This window comes from Bubalus kerabau, chromosome 2 (assembly GCF_029407905.1).
Source record: "Bubalus kerabau isolate K-KA32 ecotype Philippines breed swamp buffalo chromosome 2, PCC_UOA_SB_1v2, whole genome shotgun sequence".
Lineage (NCBI taxonomy): Eukaryota > Metazoa > Chordata > Mammalia > Artiodactyla > Bovidae > Bubalus > Bubalus kerabau.
The window spans coordinates 203,675,561-203,697,256 of record NC_073625.1 but is presented as its reverse complement, the minus strand read 5'-3'; the positions used below and the strand labels follow the sequence as shown (position 1 = coordinate 203,697,256).

The following is a 21,696-nucleotide window of genomic DNA, read 5'->3' as shown; positions in this document are numbered from 1 at the left end:
GCATTTGCAGAGTCACCAAAATCACACAATTCATATTTCACAGCTCTTACATGTGTATGCATTTCATTCTTACCGAAACAGCAGAAATGCCACACAAGACTGACCAAACTGTTTATATTTCTTTATATGTGCACATTCTACCAACAGTTTCTTACCTTCAGCTTACTAATGAATAGAGATGGACTGAAAGAAAATTATGAGTTGTCCTATCTTTCATTTTCCTTCTATGACATCATTTTTAGAGTGGCAAGAAAACAGTTAGAAAATAATAACACTCCTCAGTTATTCATATTTTATAGAACACCATTGCTCTTCTATGTCCAAAGCAAGCTCTGTCCAAAGGAACCAGAAATGCCTCTCAGCGCTGTAAATACCCCCTGGGGCCCCAGGTACAGAGGTACTGATATAGAACCTGCACACAGAAGTATTCTCAAAAGAAAATTCAGACAGCACTACTTGATATGAATATTTCATTAAGAAACAAACTGGGAATTCAGTTCAGTTCAGTTGCTCAGTCATGTCCGACTCTTTGCGACCCCATGAACTGCAGCACGCCAGGCCTCCCTATCACCAACTGCCAGAGTCTACTCAACCCCACATCCATTGAGTGGGTGATGCCATTCAACCATCTCATCCTCTGTTGTCCCCTTCTCCTCCTGCCCTCAATCTTTCCCAGCATCAGGGTCTCTTCAACTGAGTCAGTTCTTCACATCAGGTGGCCAAAGTATTGGAGCTTCAGCTTCAACATCAGTCCTTCCAGTGAACACCCAGGACTGATCTCCTTTAGGATGGACTGGCTGGATCTCCTTGCAGTCCAAGGGACTCTCAAGAGTCTTCTCCAACACCACAGTTCAAAAGCATCAATTCTTCTGGTGAATTAGGAGTATTCAAACTAGAAGTGGTTAGAAACTTAGCTTTCAGTAGTCAGCTCAGTTCATAAAGCATGAATGAATGAGTTCATTTTTGTGTGATTAGTTACTAACATTTCCACTTTTTTAGAGTAGTAGAATTATTAAACTTACTTGTTTGTAGCTGATTGGCTACCAAGCAGTCACTGACATTAACATGTGAGTAGTAAGGTCACACTAACATGAAGAAAGTTTAAATCTGTTTAAGGTCAGAGCCCGCCTTTTGGAGAAAACACCCTGACAACAGAATGGAGTTTGCAGTCAGAGCAGGTCCCAGCACAGTTTGTAGAAAGGAATTAGGTAGTTGCTTGGATTAGGGGATGGAAAATAGGGTTTGGCTGCTAAAACCTTGGCTCCCTGTCCACCGAAGCCAAACAGAAATACAGAGACAGAGCTTCAAGCAAACAAAAAAGAGTGGCTTCAGTATTTTTCCCAGGCAAAAGGGAAACGCAGAAGGCTAGCGCCTCAAGAATTGTGCCCTCCTCTCTCAAGGGAGAGGTTTTTATATTCTCATGAAGGCCCTGCCTTTTTTTCTTTTTTTTTTTTTGCAAAGTTTCAAAAAGCCACAGTTAGCATCAGGCAACTCAGCAACTGCGACTGGTGTCCCTAAAGTTATAGGCCCACTACCTGCTTTCTGAAATACGGAATGCTACAAGAGAGTCGGACACTACTGAGCGGCTGAACTGAACTGACAAGAGAGTACAGCGGGAGAAGGCGGCCAGGTGCAGAGTACAATCTACATAGAGTCAAAGAATAACCCACTTTGTCAAGGACGGGTCCAGCTACAAATGTTTGTTAGTAGTAACAGCTGAAGAAACAAGCAACATCGTTTAATTCTTGGCTGGTATGTGCCAGAGACCCTTCACTCATTTCTGGTTTTGCTCTAACTGTGGACCTGAAAAATACTTAGAAGAATTGACAGGACTGGGTGACCAACAGGACAAGGAAAAGCTGCTGCTGCTGCTGCTACTGCTGAGTCGCTTCAGTCGTGTCCGACTCTGTGCAACCCCAGAGATGGCAGCCCACCAGGCTCCCCCGTCCCTGGGATTCTCCAGGCAAGAACACTGGAGTGGGTTGCCATTTCCTTCTCCAAAGCATGAAAGTGAAAAGTGAAAGTGAAGTCGCTCAGTCGTGTCCGACTCGTAGGACCCCATGGACTGCAACCCACCAGGCTCCTCCGTCCATGGGATTTTCCAGGCAGGAGTACTGGAGTGGGGTGCTATTGCCTTCTCCGATGGAAAAGCTAAGGGATGATAAATAATCAGGAAGATTTTCCCAGGCTTCTGGGCAGGTAACTCAATAGATGCTACTGTCATTTTCTGAGAGGCAAAGATAAAGAACCTGGACCTGAATATTTCAGATGTCTGCAACCTCCCTAACAAAATCCAGTTACTCCAAAAGCTCCTCTCTGTTTCTGCTTGCATATCCCTTTAACTGAAGCTTCCCTGGTGGCTCAGAGGTAAGGAATCCGCCTGCAATGCGGGAGCCCTGGGTCCGATCCCTAGGTCGGGAAGACCCCTGGAGAAGGGAACGACCTACCCACTCCAGTACTCTGGCCTGCAGAACCCCACCCCTTTAACGGCCTCCATGCAGTGGGCTGACGCTTCAGCCGGCAAACCACCAAGACGACTCTTCTCGCCAGAGGGAGCCCTTGCGCACGACCTCGAAGACCGGCGGCGGGCCCAGTAAACCGGAAGCTTTTCACTCCCTAAAGTCCCCGCCCCTCAAGGTGTCATGGTGGCTCCGCCCCCTAAGCCCCACAGCGGGAGGCCGAAAAGCGCCAGACACAGACTCCGCCCCGCGGGAAACGGCCGCGGCCGCGCGAAGGCGCAATCCCCGCGAGATCGCGTCAGTCGACACCGCCCGGGGGGCGGGGCTTCGCTTACGCCGGGTAGGGCTGCCGCGTCACGTGACCGCCAGCCAATGGGCGCGCGCGGCGGAGAGTTTGAACGCGGAGGGCGGCGCAACCCGGGGTCTGAGGCTGGGGTCTCGGAGGTCCCGGCGTGCGCGGCTGTGCCTTCCCGCGGAGCCTGGTGTGAGCAGAGCGACAGCTGTGGCGGAAGCCGTGGCCCAGGTACCGTTCTGGGCGTCCCGCGAGAGGCGGGTCTGCGGGCCTCACGCCTGCCCGCCCCGGCTGCCTTCTCCAGGAAGAGGGCCGCGGCTTTCCGGGCCCAGGGTCGTCGTGCCGCGCCCCCCGCCGCGGGGTCTCCCGGTCCTTCTAGTTCGGCGGCCAGAAGCTCGGGCCTGGGGCCTGCCCTGCCGGCGCCCCTCTCCGACTTCCTCCTCTGTTCGGTGGGGCCTGAACCTCCCGCTTCGCGGAGATCGGGAGGTGAAGCGTTCGCGGGATTTGAAGCCCAGGCTCGAGCGGAAGAGCCCGCAGGCCGGCAGCCTGAGCTGGTGGCGTCCTTCGCTTTGGCTGCTTCTCCTTCTGGAGAGCCGCACTGGCCGGTCCTGCCGGCCACCCAGCGGCAGGGGCGACGGGTGGAGAGCTCCCGCCCTGGCTCTTTGGATTCCACATCTCTAAACCCGAATCCAGTGCGGCCCTGTCCTGACTTCTCCAGCCCTGCTGGCCGCCACACCCCCTCTTAAGACCGTCGGCCCAGGCAGGAAGGAAACTTCTGACGGGGCTCATCTCCTTATTAATTTTAAGTTGACTTAATGTACGAACGAAAGTTTTTAAGATAGACTGTGCTTTTAAAATAACTAAGCCAACTTGCTTAGTTGCCTAATTTGTCTGGCTCGCAAACATGTCCAGGTTTGAACTAAAGAAACTTCCTTGTGGTAGATAGGGTGTTTTATACATCCCACTTAATGTCAAAGCTTTAAAAATAGTAGTTGTCCTGGCTGGCCTGGAAGCATCCCAGTATATGTATCTGTATTGGCAGAAAGAAAATATTTAAATGAAATCTACAGTATCTGTATTTAAGAGCCCAGAGGAAAGTAAGAAACGCCTGGAGAAAATACTCAAGAAAATGTAAGGTTCAGGAAAACATTTGACAAACTCAGAGGAGATGAAGACGTGCTTTGTAGTGAAAACTTACGTATATAGATTGCCATAGGAAATGCGAATTTTTTTTTTTTGTAATTTTAAGATCTGCAAAGTACAATGTAGGGCAAAGGTGTTCATGCACAGTAGTCTGTATTTAGTAGCAAAATACTGATGCCATGATAGTGCCTAGTATATAGTAAGCCCCCAGAATTTGTTACAGAATTAATAAGTGGCATATTACAAAGTCTTTGGGTTGGAAATCTTATTGATTAAACCTTTCCTATAAAGTACCTGAGGAGGATAAAATTATGCCACAAACATTAATGTAATTTAAAAGCTGCAAAATGTAGGTTATTACCAGATTAGCTATCTACTTTGGGCTGATTCTGCAGTTACAAAGGGTCTAATCATTTTTTATGTTCAGCCTGTTTTCAATTTTGTTTTATATTTGATACCACCCCTTCAAAAATTAAATGATTTCTATTATTTTTAAAGTCCTAGAGCAGAAGATGGCCAAGGAAAGATGCCTCAAAAAGTCTTTTCAAGATAGTCTTGAAGACATAAAGAAACAAATAAAAGAGAAAAGGAGTAAAAATTTGACAGAGGTTAAACGAAAGTCTTTGATCATTGCGCCATGCCAAACAATCAGTAAGAGACTTTCATGTTTCCTGTACATCACTTTTTAAGATTAGATTTAATTACTGATTTAAAAAAATTTTATTTTCTTTTAGCCAACACTTCCAAAGTGCTAAACTATGAAGACAACAACAGAATGTTAGCCTTAGCTTTGGAAAATGAAAAGTCCAAACTGAAAGAAGCCCACGATGTCATCTTAAAGCTGCGGAGAGAGTGTTACCTCCTCAGCTACCAGCTGTACACACTGAGAAATAAACTTACGTCACAACAGACAGAAGATCCTGCTCAGGTATTTTCATCGGGAAGGCTGGATTTCTTAGGAAGAAAATGTTAAAGCCTTAAATTATCAATTTAGATCAATTGTGTTTTTTAAATTAATTATCCTGATAGCTCTGTTGTTAGTGAATTGGGCAGAACATCTTTTCTCAGTGCTGTAGCCCCGTAGTTGTGTGTGGCCAGTTAAGAATGCTTCAAGCGTACTGGTAATACCCCTATAACTTGCTTCTGAAAGAGTGTAGCAAGACAAGGTATAAAAGAAATAGTTTAGTCTCTTGCATGGCCAGACCCTTTGAATGGTCAGCAAACTGAGTCAAAGGGAGGGCAAGTAAGCTGAAGGTCTGGAAGTGGTAGTGGAAGCAGAGTCATGCAGAAGTTTTAATCAGTGCTGTTAATCCTAGCTTTTCTATGTAGTTTTGCTACACCAGTGGGGTTATGTAAGGACTGCCTGAATTGGGGAGATGAGAAGTAGTTAAGTGCTTTATGGAGAATCCTTTTTACCTACTAGTTGGCTAAGTTAGGACAGTTCAGTTCAGCCACTCAGTCGTATCCAGCTCTGCAACACCGTGAACCTCAGCACGCCAGGCCTCCCTGTCCATCACCAACTGCCAGAGTCTACCCAAACCCATGTCCATCGAGTCAGTGATGCCATCCAACCATCTCATCCTCTGTCATCCCCTTCTCCTCCCACCTTCAGTCTTTCCCAGCATCAGGGTCTTTTCCAATGAGTCAGCTCTTTGCATCAGGTGGCCAGAGTATGGGAGTTTCAGCTTCAGCATCAGTCCCTCCAAAGAATATTCAGGACTGATTTCCTTCAGGACAACTATACATTAACTGCCAAACAGGAAATATCTTGAACATTTTGCTGTCAGCTTTTTAATCTGATTGTTTGTGTCCAGGGGTGTGTAGAAAGGCCAGCCAAAGCAACACATGGAGAAAGTTTGGTTTAGGATCTTCTCTGGGTCAGTCTCCTCTCATTTCCTAAAGGCCACTGCCAGGGACGCTCCATGGGGCAGAGAAAGAAGTCGGGTGGAAACACTTAGGTGCCCGTCTGCTTGCCATACCAGCGAGGACGGCTGTGCCGGCACGAGGGCGGCAGAGGCCGGAGCTGTGCAGGGCGGGCACTCGAGAACGGAGGCAAGTCCTCTCCACCTAGAGCAGGGGCCAGTGAAAGAGTTCTTGCTTCCCTGCAGCTAAGGTGATTGCCTATCTCTTCTGTGTATAATACATAGAATGTATACACACACATGCAATATGCATTGTAGTGTGATAGAGAATTACCTATAAAGATTAGATTGTTTTTTTATTTAACCTTCGTGTACGGGTTAGATTATTTAAAAAAAAAAAAAAAACTTTTTTCCCTCAAAATGTAATCTTTCCTAATTTTTTTCTTTGGTCAACTAGTGAGGCAAAACATTTCTCCAAAGACATTTGAATCTTCCTCTTCCCTTTTCAGATTTTTGCTGAAATCACACAGAATAGTGTCAAGTGAATATTCAATAAGATAATCACAAAAACTGGTGAAAAAATTCTTTTATTATAGACCTTTGGACATTGATCAATGAATTTTTAGTATTAAAAGATAGTGTTAGTTGCTAAGTGAGAGTATTAGCATTTAAACATCCGTTTGTTTTCTGCCCCGTTTGATGTGTCACTTGCTCTCAGCTGTCATTGTGTACTTGTGCGTCCTTGTTTATCAAGTCAATTTGTAGTGATAGAGAAGCTTAAAATGCTGTAATGAGAATGTTTTTATTTCTTGCCTACCAATAATTATCTTGCCTTTTAAGGATTAATTAGAAAGTACTAATAGCGTTTCTTACATTTTATTATGGATCTTGTAAAATTTTATATCTCTCTGTAGTTAAATATCCGCCTTTATTTACCTTCAGTAATACTAGCTTTAGAACATTAGCTGTATTGATAATCAACTTAAAACTTTTATTAACAGGATTAAGTTTCCAGTTGTATTTCTGATGAACAGTTTCAACCTATTCATTATAATGTCTGTATATTGTTTGTCCATCAAATTTCATAAAACAACTGCACTGAATCAGAATGACTTTTAAGGAATCAGACTGGGCCTCTTGTTTCCCTGACACACATCTATTTATACACATCTGCCTGGGTCTACGCTGTCTCTCCTTTTCCTTCTGGTGCCATTGGCCGAAGTGTCTGCTCCTATCCAAGGCCAGTCCCTCCCTGTGTGATCCGATTCTCTTGTTTTCTTCTCCTCTAGGACTTTGCTCCTGAAAGTTTGCACTCTCATCCAGCATTTATCTCCCTCTACCCAATTGTTCCAGTTATGTACAAATGTGCTTTAGTATCTCTCTCACCTTAAGAGGAAAAGAAAATAAATGGAACCTCTCCTGATCTCATTCTGCTCTCTCCTCATTTCTCTGCTTCCATTCGCAGGAGAACTTTTCCAAAGAGAACAGAGCACTTACTGTCTTCCCTTCCTCAGCTTCCATTCACATTTGAACTCTGTGTCAGACTTTGATCCCCACCATTCTATTATCACTGTATATCTGGGTCACCAAAACCTCTGTGTTACCAAAGTCAGTAACTTTGGTCACTTTTCTTTCTTGTTGGCCTTGAAGTACTACTATGGTCCAGGGATGACTTTGTTGGAAGTACTTTGATCTCAGCTTTCTTACCATCATAATCTCCTTGTTTACCTTTCTGACTGTTCCATGTACGTCTCTCTTGCTGGCTTCTTCTTTACTCCTAAACATCAGTTGTCCTAGACCCACTGTATCCCTTCCCACAGCTTTAAATATTGTCTGCCTGCTGGTGACTTCCAAGTTTGTAGCTCAAGATCTACACACACACGGTTATTACTTGATATATTCACTTAAGTATTATAAAGAATCTCAAACATACTTTGTACAAAGTATAAACTACTTTTTCCCCCTCCCAAAGATACTGTGGACTTCTGCCTCCCTATATAAGTCTTGCTTGGCTCAGTAAGGCAGCCCAGCTGCTTGGCCAAGTCAGAACCACGAGAAGCTTCCCTCTCGCTCACTGTCCCTACCTCCACCCCTATTCAATGCGAGCACACTTTGTTACCCCGAAACCTTCTAGGCCAAACCTTCTCAGCTGCAGGACTCAGTCCAGGTGGGCGTGTCCTGCTTGACTGACATGCGGCTTCCCAGCTGCTGCGCCTTGGCCTTTTCAGCCCCTGTGTCACATGGTGGTCTGCTTCATCTTTTTAAAACTTAGATCATTTTACTTCCCTGCTTAATATTTAAATGACTTCTCGGTGTGTGCCACGGGCGCCCCAAACCCCATCCAGAGCCAACCAGCTGGGGCCAGAAGAGCAGGCCTCGCAGAGTGTCTTGTCGGGGGGCCTCCCTTTAGGTGGGCAACTGCCTTGGGGTCCATGCCCAACCTGTGTCACCCACCAAGAGACTGGTCTTTTTCTGAAAGAAAAAAAAAAAGTCAAACTCATGGCCCTCAGGCCCTGCATCATCTGGCCTCTGCCCACCTCCTCCTGGTCTTTCCTGTGACTGTTCCAGCCCCAGTGGCCTTCTTTCCTAAACACAGCAAGGGTTTTCCTACATCATGACTTGTATTTTCTGTTCCCAGTGCTTCTCCTTCAAGTGGCTGGCTCTTTGCATTTCTTCAGATTTCAGATGAAAATTATCCCACCTCAAAGCCCGCCAGACATCAGTTACTCTGCCATTTCACCCTGAGTAAATATTTCCTCCATTGCATTTATGACTACTAGCTTTTTTACATTTTCTCTCCCTATGCTAGATTGTAAGCTTTAAGAGGGTAGTACTTATTCTGTTTTCTAGTTATGGATTCAGTTCCTAGAACAGTCCCTGGGACCATAGCAGACAATCAGTAAGTATCTATTGTTGAGTAAATGAATGCTTTGTTGTGAATATCTTGGTTGTACCAGTGTTTTCTTTGTTTTAATACATTAACAGAACCTAGAATTATGTCCCTCTGGAATGGACTCCAATAGTGACAGCAACTGCAGGGATTCATCTGTGGAGCGTCTACCGTTAGTATCCATTATTATTCTCACCAGTAAATATGTAACTGTGATCCATTTGTGCAAGGAAATTAGCATCAGACTGACTCATGTATTTGAAGTCTGGTACTCTCTCAAGAATGTATTTAAGAAAATTTTGATATGTGGAAATTCTGTCCTATATAGCCACACCAAAGCTTTCTTCTATTGAGTTACTGTTTGATGTCTAGGGATAAGAAGCTTTTCTTGAAGCTTCATTTGTATTTTTCTTGTATCGTGTTTTTATTCTAAGAATTGGATATTCAAATGTTGGTTATTTTGCCAGTAACACAAATAGTCTGGTTTAGAAAAGAAATCTAATCAACTACCATATTTAACAAATTGTCACACTGACTCGCTTATCCAGTTGGTTCTGAAATACCATCAGACCTCATATACTCCTTCTCTTGAATTAGGGTACTTTATGTGTTTGCTTATAAATTACTGAAATAAAATTAGATTAGTCAAATGCACAGATCTCAATTACAGAGTGCAGTGAGTTGGACTAATACATACACCTGTGAGCTGAAACCTGGGTTCAAGTGCAGAGCATTGCCATTGCTCTGGCCAGGATTTCTCAGCCGAGCACTGCTGACTGTTTGGACTGGATCATTCTTTGTTGTGGGCTTGGTCCTAAGCACTGTGGGGCATTTAGCAGCATCCTCGGCCTCGACCCACCAAATGCCAACAGCAACCGCCTCTAATAGTTGTAAGAACCAAAGGTGTGTCTAGACATTGCCAGGCGTTCTGAGGACCCAGGGGAGAGTGGGCAGGTTAACTGTCCCCAGGTGAGAGCTCCTGTCATAAACCATTCCTTCATGTCCCTTTTGAGTTTGTGCCTTTGTGCCCCTCTCCTTGTGGAAGTAATCACTACTGTGATTTCTGTCCCCATGTTAATTTTAATCATGAGTAGTTTTTAAACTGTTGAATGTTAAGATCTGATGCAATATTTATGTGATGGCCAAAAAGTAAGATGAGGTAATTGAGTTTTTATAAGATTTCTAAAATTGTTATTGACTGGTTGCTATTACTCTATTTCCACAACTTGTACTTAAGTTTTGATGTCTAGAGGGGTAAATTTTGTATAGAAAAAAAAAGAATAAAATTAGAATGAAATGGCCATATTAAAGCATAAAAATGGAAATTTCTTATTCCATGAACCAAAGGGACAAAATTTTTTAAAGAAAATGAACAGTGTGAATTCAGAGGAGTCAGTAGGTAAATGCCACAAAAGTATGTTGTACCGAAGAAAATCACAGCTTGGCTAATGACACAGTAGGCTCCGGAAGAGGCATCTAACTGAATTTCTTTTAATGTAGTTTATACATCAATCTGATTGGCTATTTCTCCAGTTAAATAAAATGATGAGTTAGGGAAAGTGTTCAGGAGAAACTGTTCAGTTTGATGTGCTCCTCCTAGGGGGAGTTGAATATCAGTCATAACAAATCTGCTTCCATGTCATCATCATCAGTGTTTTTTGGTTTCCTTTGATACAGAACAGATATACTGATATAGAATGGAATTATGAAATGTTACTAAAAGAAAAAAACTTTGTAGAAAATCTTAAATTCTTTTATTGCATAACTGTTTTAAGTTTTTTATTTTTTATTGGTACTTTCTAAGGCAAGTGCTTGAGGGTGCTGACTGTCCAGGACAAGAAGAATCATTCCAAGGAGAAGGTAATTCAAGTGAAAATCTAAAAATACCGTTAAGGCACGATGAGATCTTTGAGAACATGTAGCAATTAAATTTCTCTAATTTTTGTTTTTTTTACCTTTTAAGATCTGCTCATCTGGTATTCTGCTCAAAGCAAATATCTATCTGTTTTACACAGAATCACAAAAGGGTTTTAAAATCCATCCATTTTTGTTTTTCCAAATCTGTAGCCAGAAACCTTGGTTACAACCGTGGCTGCAGTTGGCTGAGCTGCGACGTGCTGCTCTGTGAGGCACTGAACATACGTTACCTTACCTAATCCTTGTAACAGCCTTGGAATATATAGGTGTAGACAGTCAAAAGGAAGTACATAGTAAGCTCCCCAGATTTTCATTTATTTAGAGTAAATGGAAAACTACAGAAAGAATTTTCATTAGTTCCATTTTTAACTTTGAATTCTAACATTCTTAATTTAAATTTCCATAAAGTGAACCTGTTTTTCTCATTTATTTTATTTTTTTAATTCTCAGAGCCAGTACCTACTATTTCTCAAGACAGACCAGGATTTGATTTGGATTCAAGTGAAGATAAGTCAACTGATATTGTCTTACCTAGAACTATATCTCTCCGTCGTGGTTTAAAGAAATACATTAACAGTCCATGTCAGACGAGTGCTGTGGATGATTTTGGAATCAGTCATTTGTCAGAGGACTCTTTGGAACTAGAAAGGATTAGATTTGTAGACCCGCCAATAGGCACACGGATACCTGAAAACGTAGAACAAAGTGTTTGTCGGTACAGCAGGAGTCAGATTTACTTATCCCCAAGGCTGGTTCACCCAGGACGATCTACCAAAACAAAGAAAGATGCTTATGACTATAAATCACAACAAACTAAAAGCAAGCACAGAGGTGCCAAAGAAAGAAAAGGAAAAGCGAAAGCTAACAAAAGGGGGAAATCAAAATCTGTATCAAAGTATAAAGGGAGCAAAAGTGAAAATAAAACTGTCACCTCCTGTGACGCTTACAATTTTAATTTGGAAGAAGGTGTTCACCTTACTCCTTTCCGGCAAAAAGTGTGCAATGATGCTACAAGAGAAGAAACCAACAATGAATCTGATGTGAGCATCTGTGAATCAAGCTGTTCAGGAGATGATTCTGATGACCTCTATGTTCCCACATGCAAGTCCAGTCCAGTTCTCAGCAGTGAATCAACCAGGAGTCCTGTCCCCAGGCCTCGGCCTAAACGAGCACTGAGACATGGGGGCTCTGAGACAATGGAGACGCCTCCTGGTAAGTGATTTACTTGTTTGCCTGCACTCTTGATGTTTATGATAAATGATCACTCCTGGTACTTACATACTAGCATTTACCATCTGCTTCCCTGGAGGAGGTTATAGACTTACCATCTGTCTCTTTGGGAAAAATTAAATAGTGGGGGACTGGGGGTGCAAACCACAGTGTGTAGCTTTGACATACTTTAAGCTAATTTAAATCCTCTTTAAAAACAAATAGTACTTGTCATGGAGAGAGTGTTTTTACTTTCAGTAAATGAAACCTTCCAAAGCAAGGAAAGTTGTAAGTTAGGTTGAATTAAAATGCCTATTATGCACTCCTCTGAAACATCCCCCGAAAATGAAATCGAACTTAAATCCAGCAACCTGTGATTTTAATGACTTTGCTTTATCGTCAACTTGACAGGATCCAGAATTTAAAAGAATTTTCTATTCGTGAAGGTGGCCTAATAAGACCAAGAAAACCTTTTCCTCAATTCCTTAGTAGTATTTTATAAGACATGTGTAAAACATCTAAAAACTGTGGCTTAGAAAATCTTGCTTTTATTGGTTAGATCAGAAAGTAGTCCAAATATTGACAATACAGCCTGCTGCTGCCCACAAAGATTCTCATCTGGGAACTGTATTAATAGTTAGTGTGCAAACATAAACAGGCAAGTTTTATCATTCTCAAAATGCTGTTATGCTAGCTCATTTGATCCCCATAACAGCACTGTTACGGTTGTTAGGATGGTGTTAGTCAGTTATATCTGACTCTTTGTGACCCTGTGAATTGTAGCCCACCAGACTCCTCTGTCCATGGGATTCTCCAGGCAAGAATACTGAAGTGGGTTGCCATTCCCTTCTCCAGGGGATCTTCCCAACCCAGGGATCGAACCCAGGTCTCCTGCACTACAGGCAGATTCTTTACCAGCTCAGCCACCAGGGAAGCCCAGTTAGGTGGTACAGTTCAGTTCAGTCACTCAGTGGTGTCCAGCTCTTTGCGACCCCATGGACTGTAGCACGCCAGGCCTCCCTGTTCATCACCAACTCCCAGAGTTTACTGAAACTCATGTCTATTGAGTCAGTGATGCCATCCACCCATCTCATCCTCTGTCGTCCCCTTCTCCGCCTTCAGTCTTTCCCAGCATCAGGGTCTTTTCCAGTGAGTCAGGTCTTTGCATCAGGTGGCCAAAGTATTGGAGCTTCAGTTTCAGCCTCAGTCCTTCCAATGAAGATTCAGGGTTGATTTCCTTTAGGATGGACTGGTTGGATGTCCTTGCAGTCCAAGGGACTCTCAACAGTCTTCTACAATACCACAGTTCAAAAGAATCAATTCTGCACTCAGCTTTCCAACTCTCACATCCACACGTGACCACTGGAAAAACCATAGCCTTGACAAGACGACCTTTGTTGGCAAAGTAATGTCTCTGCTTTTTAATATGCTGTCTAGGTTGGTCATAAGTTTTCTTCCAAGGAGTAAGCGTCTTTTAATTTCATGGCTACAGTCACCATCTGCAGTGATTTTGGAGCCCCAAAAAATAAAGTCAGCCACTGTTTCCACTGTTTCCCCATTGCTACTGCTAAGTCACTTCAGTCGTGTCCGACTCTGTGCGACCCCATAGACGGCAGCCCACCAGGCTTCCCCGTCCCTGGGATTCTCCAGGCAAGAACACTGGAGTGGGTTGCCATTTCCTTTTCCAATGCATGAAAGTGAAAAGTGAAAGTGAAATCGCTCAGTCGTGCCTGACTCTTAGTGACCCCATGGACTGCAGCCTACCAGGCTCCTCCATCCATGGGATTTTCTAGGCCAAAGTACTGGAGTGGGGTGCCATTGCCTTCTCTGGTTTCCCCATTGGTAGCATGCAAATATCTCTTTTAAGAAGTATGCTGTAATGATTTTAGAGTAAATCAAACAAGATTGGCCAAATGTTGATAATTATTGAAGCTGGGTAAATGGGGGCCCATACTGTTCTCTCCATCTTTGTGTACTTAAATTTTCATAAGTTTTTAAAGGAAAAAAGCACTAGTGTTACTCAGAGTTTGGTCCCCAGACCTTCAGCATCACCTGGAAACTTCTTAGAAAAGCAGAATCTCATGCCATACCCTACATCCTTGAATCACATCTGTATCTTTTTAACAAATTTCCTGGAAGATTGATATATGGGTAAAAGTTTTAGAAGCTTTATTCCAGAACATAGCAACTGATCTGATGTTGTTTAACCATAGTTTCCAAACCAAAAGTTGGAATAATTAGCATAGTACAATTTGTTTATGTAGAGACAAGAAAGGCAGAATATCTGAAACCCAGGTAGCCCTGAACAGTGGTTATTAAACATAAAATCATTTTACAGTTAAAGTTTAGTTTTTCCTGGGAAAGAATTTGCTTTTTAAAGCAATTTTAAGAGATTATCTGCCTTGTCGTGTTCTTACTGTGTGCTGGGTACCTGTCTCCCAATATAGCTGTAGCTCCAGGTAGAATAACTTGGATGTTTCTGATAGGAAAAACTTTGGCTAACTTTTTAATCTTCCAGCTTTATTAGCACACGTGCATGCTCAGTCATGTTCAACTCTGTCCCCCCGTGGACTGTAACCCGCCAGTCTTCCTTATCCTGGGATTCTCCAGGCAGGAATACTGGAGTGGGTTGCCGTTTCCTCCTCCAGGGGATACCCAGGGATCGAACCCACATCTCCTACCTTGGCAGGTGGATTCTTTATTCCTAGCACCAGCTGGAAAGCTTTACTAGAGGGAACCCTGTTTCTCCTGGTTTACACAGAGACTATGACTTAGAATTCTCTTTTATTTAGTATTTGGTTGGCCAAAAAGCTCACTTGGGTTTTTCCGTTAGCACTGTGGAGAATAGAAGGCACTTGAGTGGCTTTCTGAGACTGTAAGAAGTCAGTTGATGATAACCGTTGGAATTAAAAGCGATAGAGACCTGGATAATTCTCAAGAATAAGGTGTGACTAAGTGAAGTTGCATAGTTGAAACTAATTCATTGTGCCCTAGCTATCATGGAAGAATTTTCATTTTTTTCTTTAAATTTTTAAGAATTTTAAGTTTCAGTAAGCTATTGTTTTAGTAAGTTCTTTACAGCCACAATAATTATTTCAGTGTTATACCGAGAGGAAAAGATGAACAAGTTTTTAAAAACCTATATTATAAAATGCTGGATTTTGTGTACTTTTTTTTACTGGAAGATACTTGCTTTACAGTGTTGTGCTGGCTTCTGCCCCACACCAGCATGAATCACCCACAGGCGTCCGCGTGTCCCCCTCGTCCCCATCTCTCAGCCTACCCCACCCCACAGGTTGTGCAGAGCACTGGCGCGGGGCTCTGTCTACACGTGCTGATGTGCGTCTCCCTGCCGCTCTCAGCTCCTCCCACAACGCCCACAACCCTGTTCTCTAGGTCTGTCTCCATCGCTGCCCCGCAAATAAGTTCATCAGTACCACCCTTGTAGATTCCATACACGTGTGTCAGTATACAATATCTTTCTTTCGTCACTCTGTACAGTAGGCTCTAAGTTCAACCACATCATTAAAACTGACTCAAATGTGTCCTATTTTAAGGCTGAGTAACTTTCAGTGGTATCAATCAGTTCAGTTCAGTTGTGTCCGACTCTTTGCAACCCCATGAATCGCAGCAGGCCAGGCCTCCCTGTCCATCACCAGCTCCCAGAGTTTACCCAAACCCATATCCATCGAGTCGATGATGCCATCCAGCCATCTCATCCTCTGTTGTCCCCTTCTCCTCCTGCCCCCAATCCCTCCCAGTATCAGGGTCTTTTCCAATGAGTCAACTCATCACATGAGGTGGCCAAAGTATTGGAGTTTCAGCTTCAGAATCAGTCCTTCCAGTGAACACCCAGGACTGATCTCCTTTAGGATGGACTGGTTGGATCTCCTTGCAGCCCAAGGGACTCTCAAGAGTCTTCTCCAACACCACAGTTCAAAAGCGTCACTTCTTCGGCGATCAGCTTTCTTTATAGTCCCAACTCTCACATCCATACATGACCACTGGAAAAACCATAGTCTTGACTAGATGGACCTTTGTTGGCAAAGTAATGTCTCTGCTTTTTAATATGCTGTCTAGGTTGGTTATAAGTTTCCTTCCAAGGAGTAAGCGTCTTTTAATTTCATAGCTGCAATCACCATCTGCATTGATTTTGGAGCCCAAAAATATAAAGTCTGACACTGTTTCCACTGTTTCCCCATCTATTTCCCATGAAGTGATGGGACCAGATACCATGATCTTCGTTTTCTGAATGTTGAGCTTTTAAGCCAACTTTTTCACTCTCCTCCTTCACCTTCATCAAGAGGCTTTTTAGTTCCTCTTCACTTTCTGCCATAAGGGTGGTGTCGTCTGCATATCTGAGATTATTGATATTTCTCCTGGCAATCTTGATTCCAGCTTGTGCTTCCTCCAGCCCAGTGTTTCTCATGATGTACTCTGCATAGAAGTTAAATAAGTAGGGTGACAATATACAGCCTTGACATACTCCTTTTCCTATTTGGAACCAGTCTGTTGTTCCTCATCCAGTTATAACTGTTGCTTCCTGACCTGCATACAGGTTTCTCAAGAGACAGGTCAGATAGTCTGGTGTTTCCATCTCTTTCGGAATTTTCCACGGTTTATTGTGATCCACACAGTCAAAGGCTTTGGCATAGTCAATAAAGCAGAAATAGATGCTTTTCTGGAACTCGCGTGCTTTTTCGATGATCCAGTAGATGTTGGCAATTTGATCTCTGGTTCCTCTGCCTTTTCTAAAACCAGCTTGAACATCAGGAAGTTCATGGTTCACATATTGCTGAAGCCTGGCTTGGAGAATTTTGAGCATTACTTTACTAGCGTGTAAGATAACTGCAATTGTGCGGTAGTTTGAGCATTCTTTGGCATTGCCTTTCTTTGGGATTGGAATGAAAACTGACCTTTTCCAATCCTGTGGCCACTGTTGAGTTTTCCATATTTGCTGGCATATTGAGTGCAGCACTTTTCACAGCATCATCATGTACCACAATTTCTGTATCCATTCACCTGTTGATGAACATCTAGGCTGCTTCCGTGTCCCAGCTATTGTACAAAGTGCTGCATTGAACACTGGGGTACATGCATCTCTTTCCCAGTTACGGTTTTCTCGGGGTATAGCCCAGTAGTGGGATTGCTGGATCATATGGTAGTTCTATTCCTAGTTTTTTAAGCAAACTCCGTACTGTGCTTTGTATGTGGCTGTATCAGTTTACATTCCCAGTGGTGGGAATGTATATCTCCATATCTCTGCAAATTTATTGGTTGTAGATTTTTTAATGATGGCCTTTCTGACTGGTGTGAGGTGATACCTCATTCTAATAATGAGCAATGTCATCTTTTCATGTGTGTGTTGGCCATCTGTTTATGTCGTCTTTAGAGAAAAGTCTGCTTGGGTCTTCTGTTTTTCTGGTATTGAGCTGTGTGAGCTGCTTGTATATTTTGCAGATTAATCCTTTGTCAGTTTTGTTTGCAATTATTTTTTCTCATTCTGAGGGTTGTCTTTTAATCTTGTTTATCGTTTCCGTTGCTTTTCCCTTTGGAGGGCTTCCCTGGTAGCTCAGCTGGTAAAGAATCCACCTGCAATGCAGGCGACCCTGGTTCAATTCCTGGGTCAGGAAGATCCCCTGGAGAAGGGATAGGCTACACCCTCCAGTATTCTTGGGCTTCCCTGGTGGCTCAGCTGGTAAAGAATCTGCCTGCAGTACAGGAGACCTGGTTTGGGATGATCCCCTGGAGAAGGGAATGGTTACCCACTCCAGTATTCTGGCCTGGAGAACTCTATGGGGTCACAAAGAGTCGGACACAACTGAGTGACTCCCTTTGCTGTGCAAAAGCTTTTAAGTTTTATTAAGTCCCGTTTGTTTACTTTTGTTTTTATTTCCATTACTCTAGGAAGTGGGTCACAGAGGATCTTGCTGTGATGTATGTCAATGAATGTACTGCCTGTATTTTCTTCTAAGAGCTTTATAGTTTCTGGCCTTATATTTAAATCTTTCATGTATTTTGAGTTTATTTTTTTGTGTGTGGTATTAGAAGGGCTTCCCTGGTGGCTCAGACAAAAGAATCTGCCTGCAAGGGAAGAGACCTGGATTTGATCCCTGTGTCAGGGAGCTCCTCTGGAGAAGGAAATGGCAATCCACTCCAGTATTCTCGCCTGGAGAATCCCATGGATAGATGGTATTAGAAAGTGTTCTAGTTTCATTCTTTCACGTGTAGCTATCCAGTTTTCCCAGCACCACTTGTTGAAGAGGCTGTCTTTTCTCTATTGTGTATTCTTGCCTCCTTTGTCAAAAAAAAGGTACCCATAGGTGCGTAGGTTTGTCTGTGGGCTTTCTGTCTTGTTCCATTGATTTATGTTTCTGTTTTTGTGCCAGTACCATATTGGCTTGATGACTGTAGTTTTGTAGGATAGTCTGAAGTCAGGAAGGTTGATTCTTCCAGCTCCATTCTTCTTTCTCAAGATTGCTTTGGCTATTTGGGGACTTTTGTGTTTCCATATAAATTGTGAAATTTTTTGTTCTGTGAAAAATACAAATGGCAATTTGATTAGGGATTGCATTGAATCTGTAATTACTTTGGGTAGTATAGTCATTTTTCATAATATTGTTCTTCTAATCCAAGAACGTGGTGTATCTCTCCACTCGTCATCTCTGATCTCATGCATCAGTGTTTTAGTTGTTTGCATACAGGACTTCTGTCTCCTTAGGTAGGTTTATTCCTCGGTATTCTTTTTGTTGCAGTGGTGAATGGAATTGTTTCCTTAATTTCTCTTTCTGATTTTTCATTGTTAGTGTGTATGAATGCAAGGGATTTCTGTGCCAGTTTTGTATCCTGCAACTTTCTGTATTCATTGATTAGCTCTAGTAATTTTCTGGTGGAATCTTTAGGGTTTTCTGTGTATAGTAGCAAATAGAGTTTTACTTCTTTTCTGATTTGGGTTTCTTTTATTTCTTTTTCCTCTCTGATTGCTATGGCCAGGACTTCCAAAAGTACATTGAATAATCATGACGAGAATGGGCAGCCTGTCTCGTTCCCAATATTAAGAGGAAATGCTTTCAGTTTCTCACTGTTGAGAATAACGTTTACTGTGGGTTTGTTGTCTATGGCCTTTATTGTGTTGAGGTATGTTCCTTCTAAGCCTACTTTCTGGAGAGTTTTTTATCGTAAATAGGTTGCCATTTCCTACTCCAGGGGCTCTTTTTTCCCCACCCAGGGATTGAACCTGCATCTCCTACATTACAGGAGCCACCAGGGAAGCCCTGATCCTTTCAGAGTATTGTTGGATTCTGTTTGCTAGAATTTTGTTGAGGATTTTTGCATCTATGTTCATCAGTGATATTGGCCTGTGATTTTCTTTTTTTGTGTATCTTTGTCTGATTTTGGTGTCAGGGAGAGGGTGGCCTTGTAGAATGAGTTTGGGAGTTTTCCTTCCTCTGCAGATTTTGGATGCATCTAAGGTGTGTAATCACATGGCTTCAGTCCCTGTGTTTGTCTGGTTTTTGGAAGCGTACTCAATAAAACTTGTTCTTGTTTTTGTAGGTGCACTACCTGAAGCTCCCCAGTCGCCTCATTTTACCCTGAAGGATATCACGAATGTCCCTTTGTATCCTGTGATGAAAACCAGAAAGCTTTCTCTTTCTCCAAAAAAGAATGTAGAAAGCCCACCAGTGTCTTTACGTAAACGCAGGTGCACAGCTGCCGTGGTGAACTATAAGGAACCCACGCTCGCTTCGTAAGTATTTGGCTTGTGGGAATTCACTTTTAATGACACCTCTGGGAGAGTAAGGTTACAGAGCTTCATTAAAGGGTGAGCCTTATTTGAAATACACTGTTTTGATGAAAAACTGAAGTGAGAATATTAACAATGGCATGATCTACAATAAACTTAAACTGAAGAGTAAGTTAGTATTGGGATGCTTATCCTCATGCTTAAGAGTTCTCTCTGCTCTTACAGGAAACTGAGGAGAGGGGACCCTTTCACGGATTTGTGTTTCTTGAATTCGCCTATTTTCAAGCAGAAAAAAGATTCCAGACACTGTTCTAAAAAAAAAATGTGAAGCAAGTACAATGAAGCCTGTGTTAGATGCTATTGAAATTCATCCTGCACCCACTTCTGTGGCGCCAGGAGGGAATCTGTAACAGTGCTCGAACGGTTGAACTATTGCCATAGAATATTCTCTTCACAAGTCTATAGATCATGAACATGTCTTCAAAACTGTACTTCAAAAGTGATGTGTCTTCCTAAACCTTTGATACATTTGGTTTATTTTTCTTCTAGCTATAAGTAATTGGACTCAAGCACTATCATAGTTTAGATTTTTTTATATTGCCAAAAACTTAATTGATGTATCTTATACCAACATTAGGAAATTAATCATGTTTCTCCAAATTAAGATGTTTTCGTTATAAGGCATCTTTTCTTCCCTTAAGTGGGTAGTACTATGATTGAATGAATTTTTGAAGACAGACTGAAGACCTTTTGAAACTCTGTACAGTGTTTGAATAAAATGAATCCTTGTCGTTCACAGTAGAGTATACACTGAGCTGTTTGTGGGTTCCTTATACCATCGCTGTATTTGATTTTTTTCAGACAGAATGTGTTTGAGATCGTGATTAGAGAACTGGAGGTTGCTTAGGCTCAGGGACTGGGCAAGTGACTGCCTCTAAACCCACAGTGCCACGTGCCCATTGTTGAAAGTGATGAGTTAGCAAAATCACAAATTACTGCGTCATGGCCTGTCAGAATAGTTCCTTGTTTAGTCAAAAATGCCAAATGTTAAATGTGTGAAAGCCAGGACCTTTTTTGTGCATTTGATCAAATTCCTAAGTCCATGGCTGAGGGACACTCCAGCGGCAGAAGTGAAGTGTGCTCAAACCTGAAGCCACGAATTCACTCGAGTCAGGGACTCAGGTGATGTGAAGCCAGCTTGCAACCCAGCCAACCTGGGACCCCGATGTGGAGAGTAGACGGCGGCCCGAGCTGGAGTGGGTCTGGCCTGGTTTAACTGCTCCAGCTGCGCGGAGAGGACCAGCTGGCTTGAGGTCTCTGCCTCTGCCTGTAGATCCTGGTGTGACTTCATTTCCTCAAGGTTCCTAATTAGAGAATAGAATTTACCTTTCTAAGAAAAAAGTAAATTCGATGAGAGTTCAGTTCTGAGAGTTTGAAGCCCATACTTTTATATACTTCTATAAATTTTGATTCGTGTTTAGAGAGCAATAAAGTTTGTATAAGACAGTGAGTTTGTTTTTTTCCAGTCTTTAAATACAGACACATCCTGTCTCTCGGGTCGTCTCTGTCTCAGCCGTCACTGCTCTCACCCTCCCTGGACGTTTCTCCCCCAAACCTTGGCTTTGCCCGTGGTCATCGCCTCTGTCACAGTGCCATCCTCGCGTGTCTCTTCTCTTTCCTCTTCTCACGGGAGCCTCCCTGTCCCGGTAGCAGTGTCTGTGTCCCAGCTTCCTCTTCCAACCCTGACCTCAAGCTCTCTCCTGCAGCTCCATGCCCACCTGCGCTCCTTGAGAGTCAGCCCAGACTTTCCTGCCCCTGATGGAATCACGGGTTCACATGCCCTACTCTCCCATCACGGTCTTATTTTTCCAGTTTGTTTATTCAGCTACTGCCCTTCCACCTGCTGTTTGAATTCATTCAAACTCTAGGATTGCTGTCTTAGGATTCAGTACAATTTTTAAAGCTTAACTTCTCAGTCACAGCTGCTGCATCGCAAGTGCTCAGCAGCCACAGAAGTCTAGTGGTTACCACGCTGGGGACAACGCAGATACAGTCCATTCCTGTCGCTCCAGAAAATCCTGCTGGACTGATGGCTGTTCTAGGCTAGCAGTGTGCAGCCTGCATGTCCAAGTATAACTTGTTTCTGTCTTAGTAATAATGCTTTCAGTGAAAAAGAATCT

At 42.9% G+C, this 21,696-nt stretch overlaps 1 protein-coding gene across 1 annotated transcript; it reads left to right on the top strand.

Annotated features, from left to right (window-relative positions):
- The first annotated feature begins 2,809 nt into the window (after nucleotides 1-2,809).
- SGO1 (shugoshin 1) lies at nucleotides 2,810-21,024 on the top strand. Its single transcript, XM_055570033.1, has 8 exons — nucleotides 2,810-2,982; nucleotides 4,393-4,545; nucleotides 4,629-4,822; nucleotides 8,742-8,818; nucleotides 10,451-10,506; nucleotides 11,014-11,775; nucleotides 19,327-19,519; nucleotides 19,742-21,024. The coding sequence occupies exons 1-8, from the start codon at nucleotides 2,832-2,834 to the stop codon at nucleotides 19,842-19,844; spliced, it is 1,689 nt and encodes a 562-aa protein (XP_055426008.1). The 5' UTR covers nucleotides 2,810-2,831; the 3' UTR covers nucleotides 19,845-21,024.
- Nucleotides 21,025-21,696: the final 672 nt, after the last annotated feature.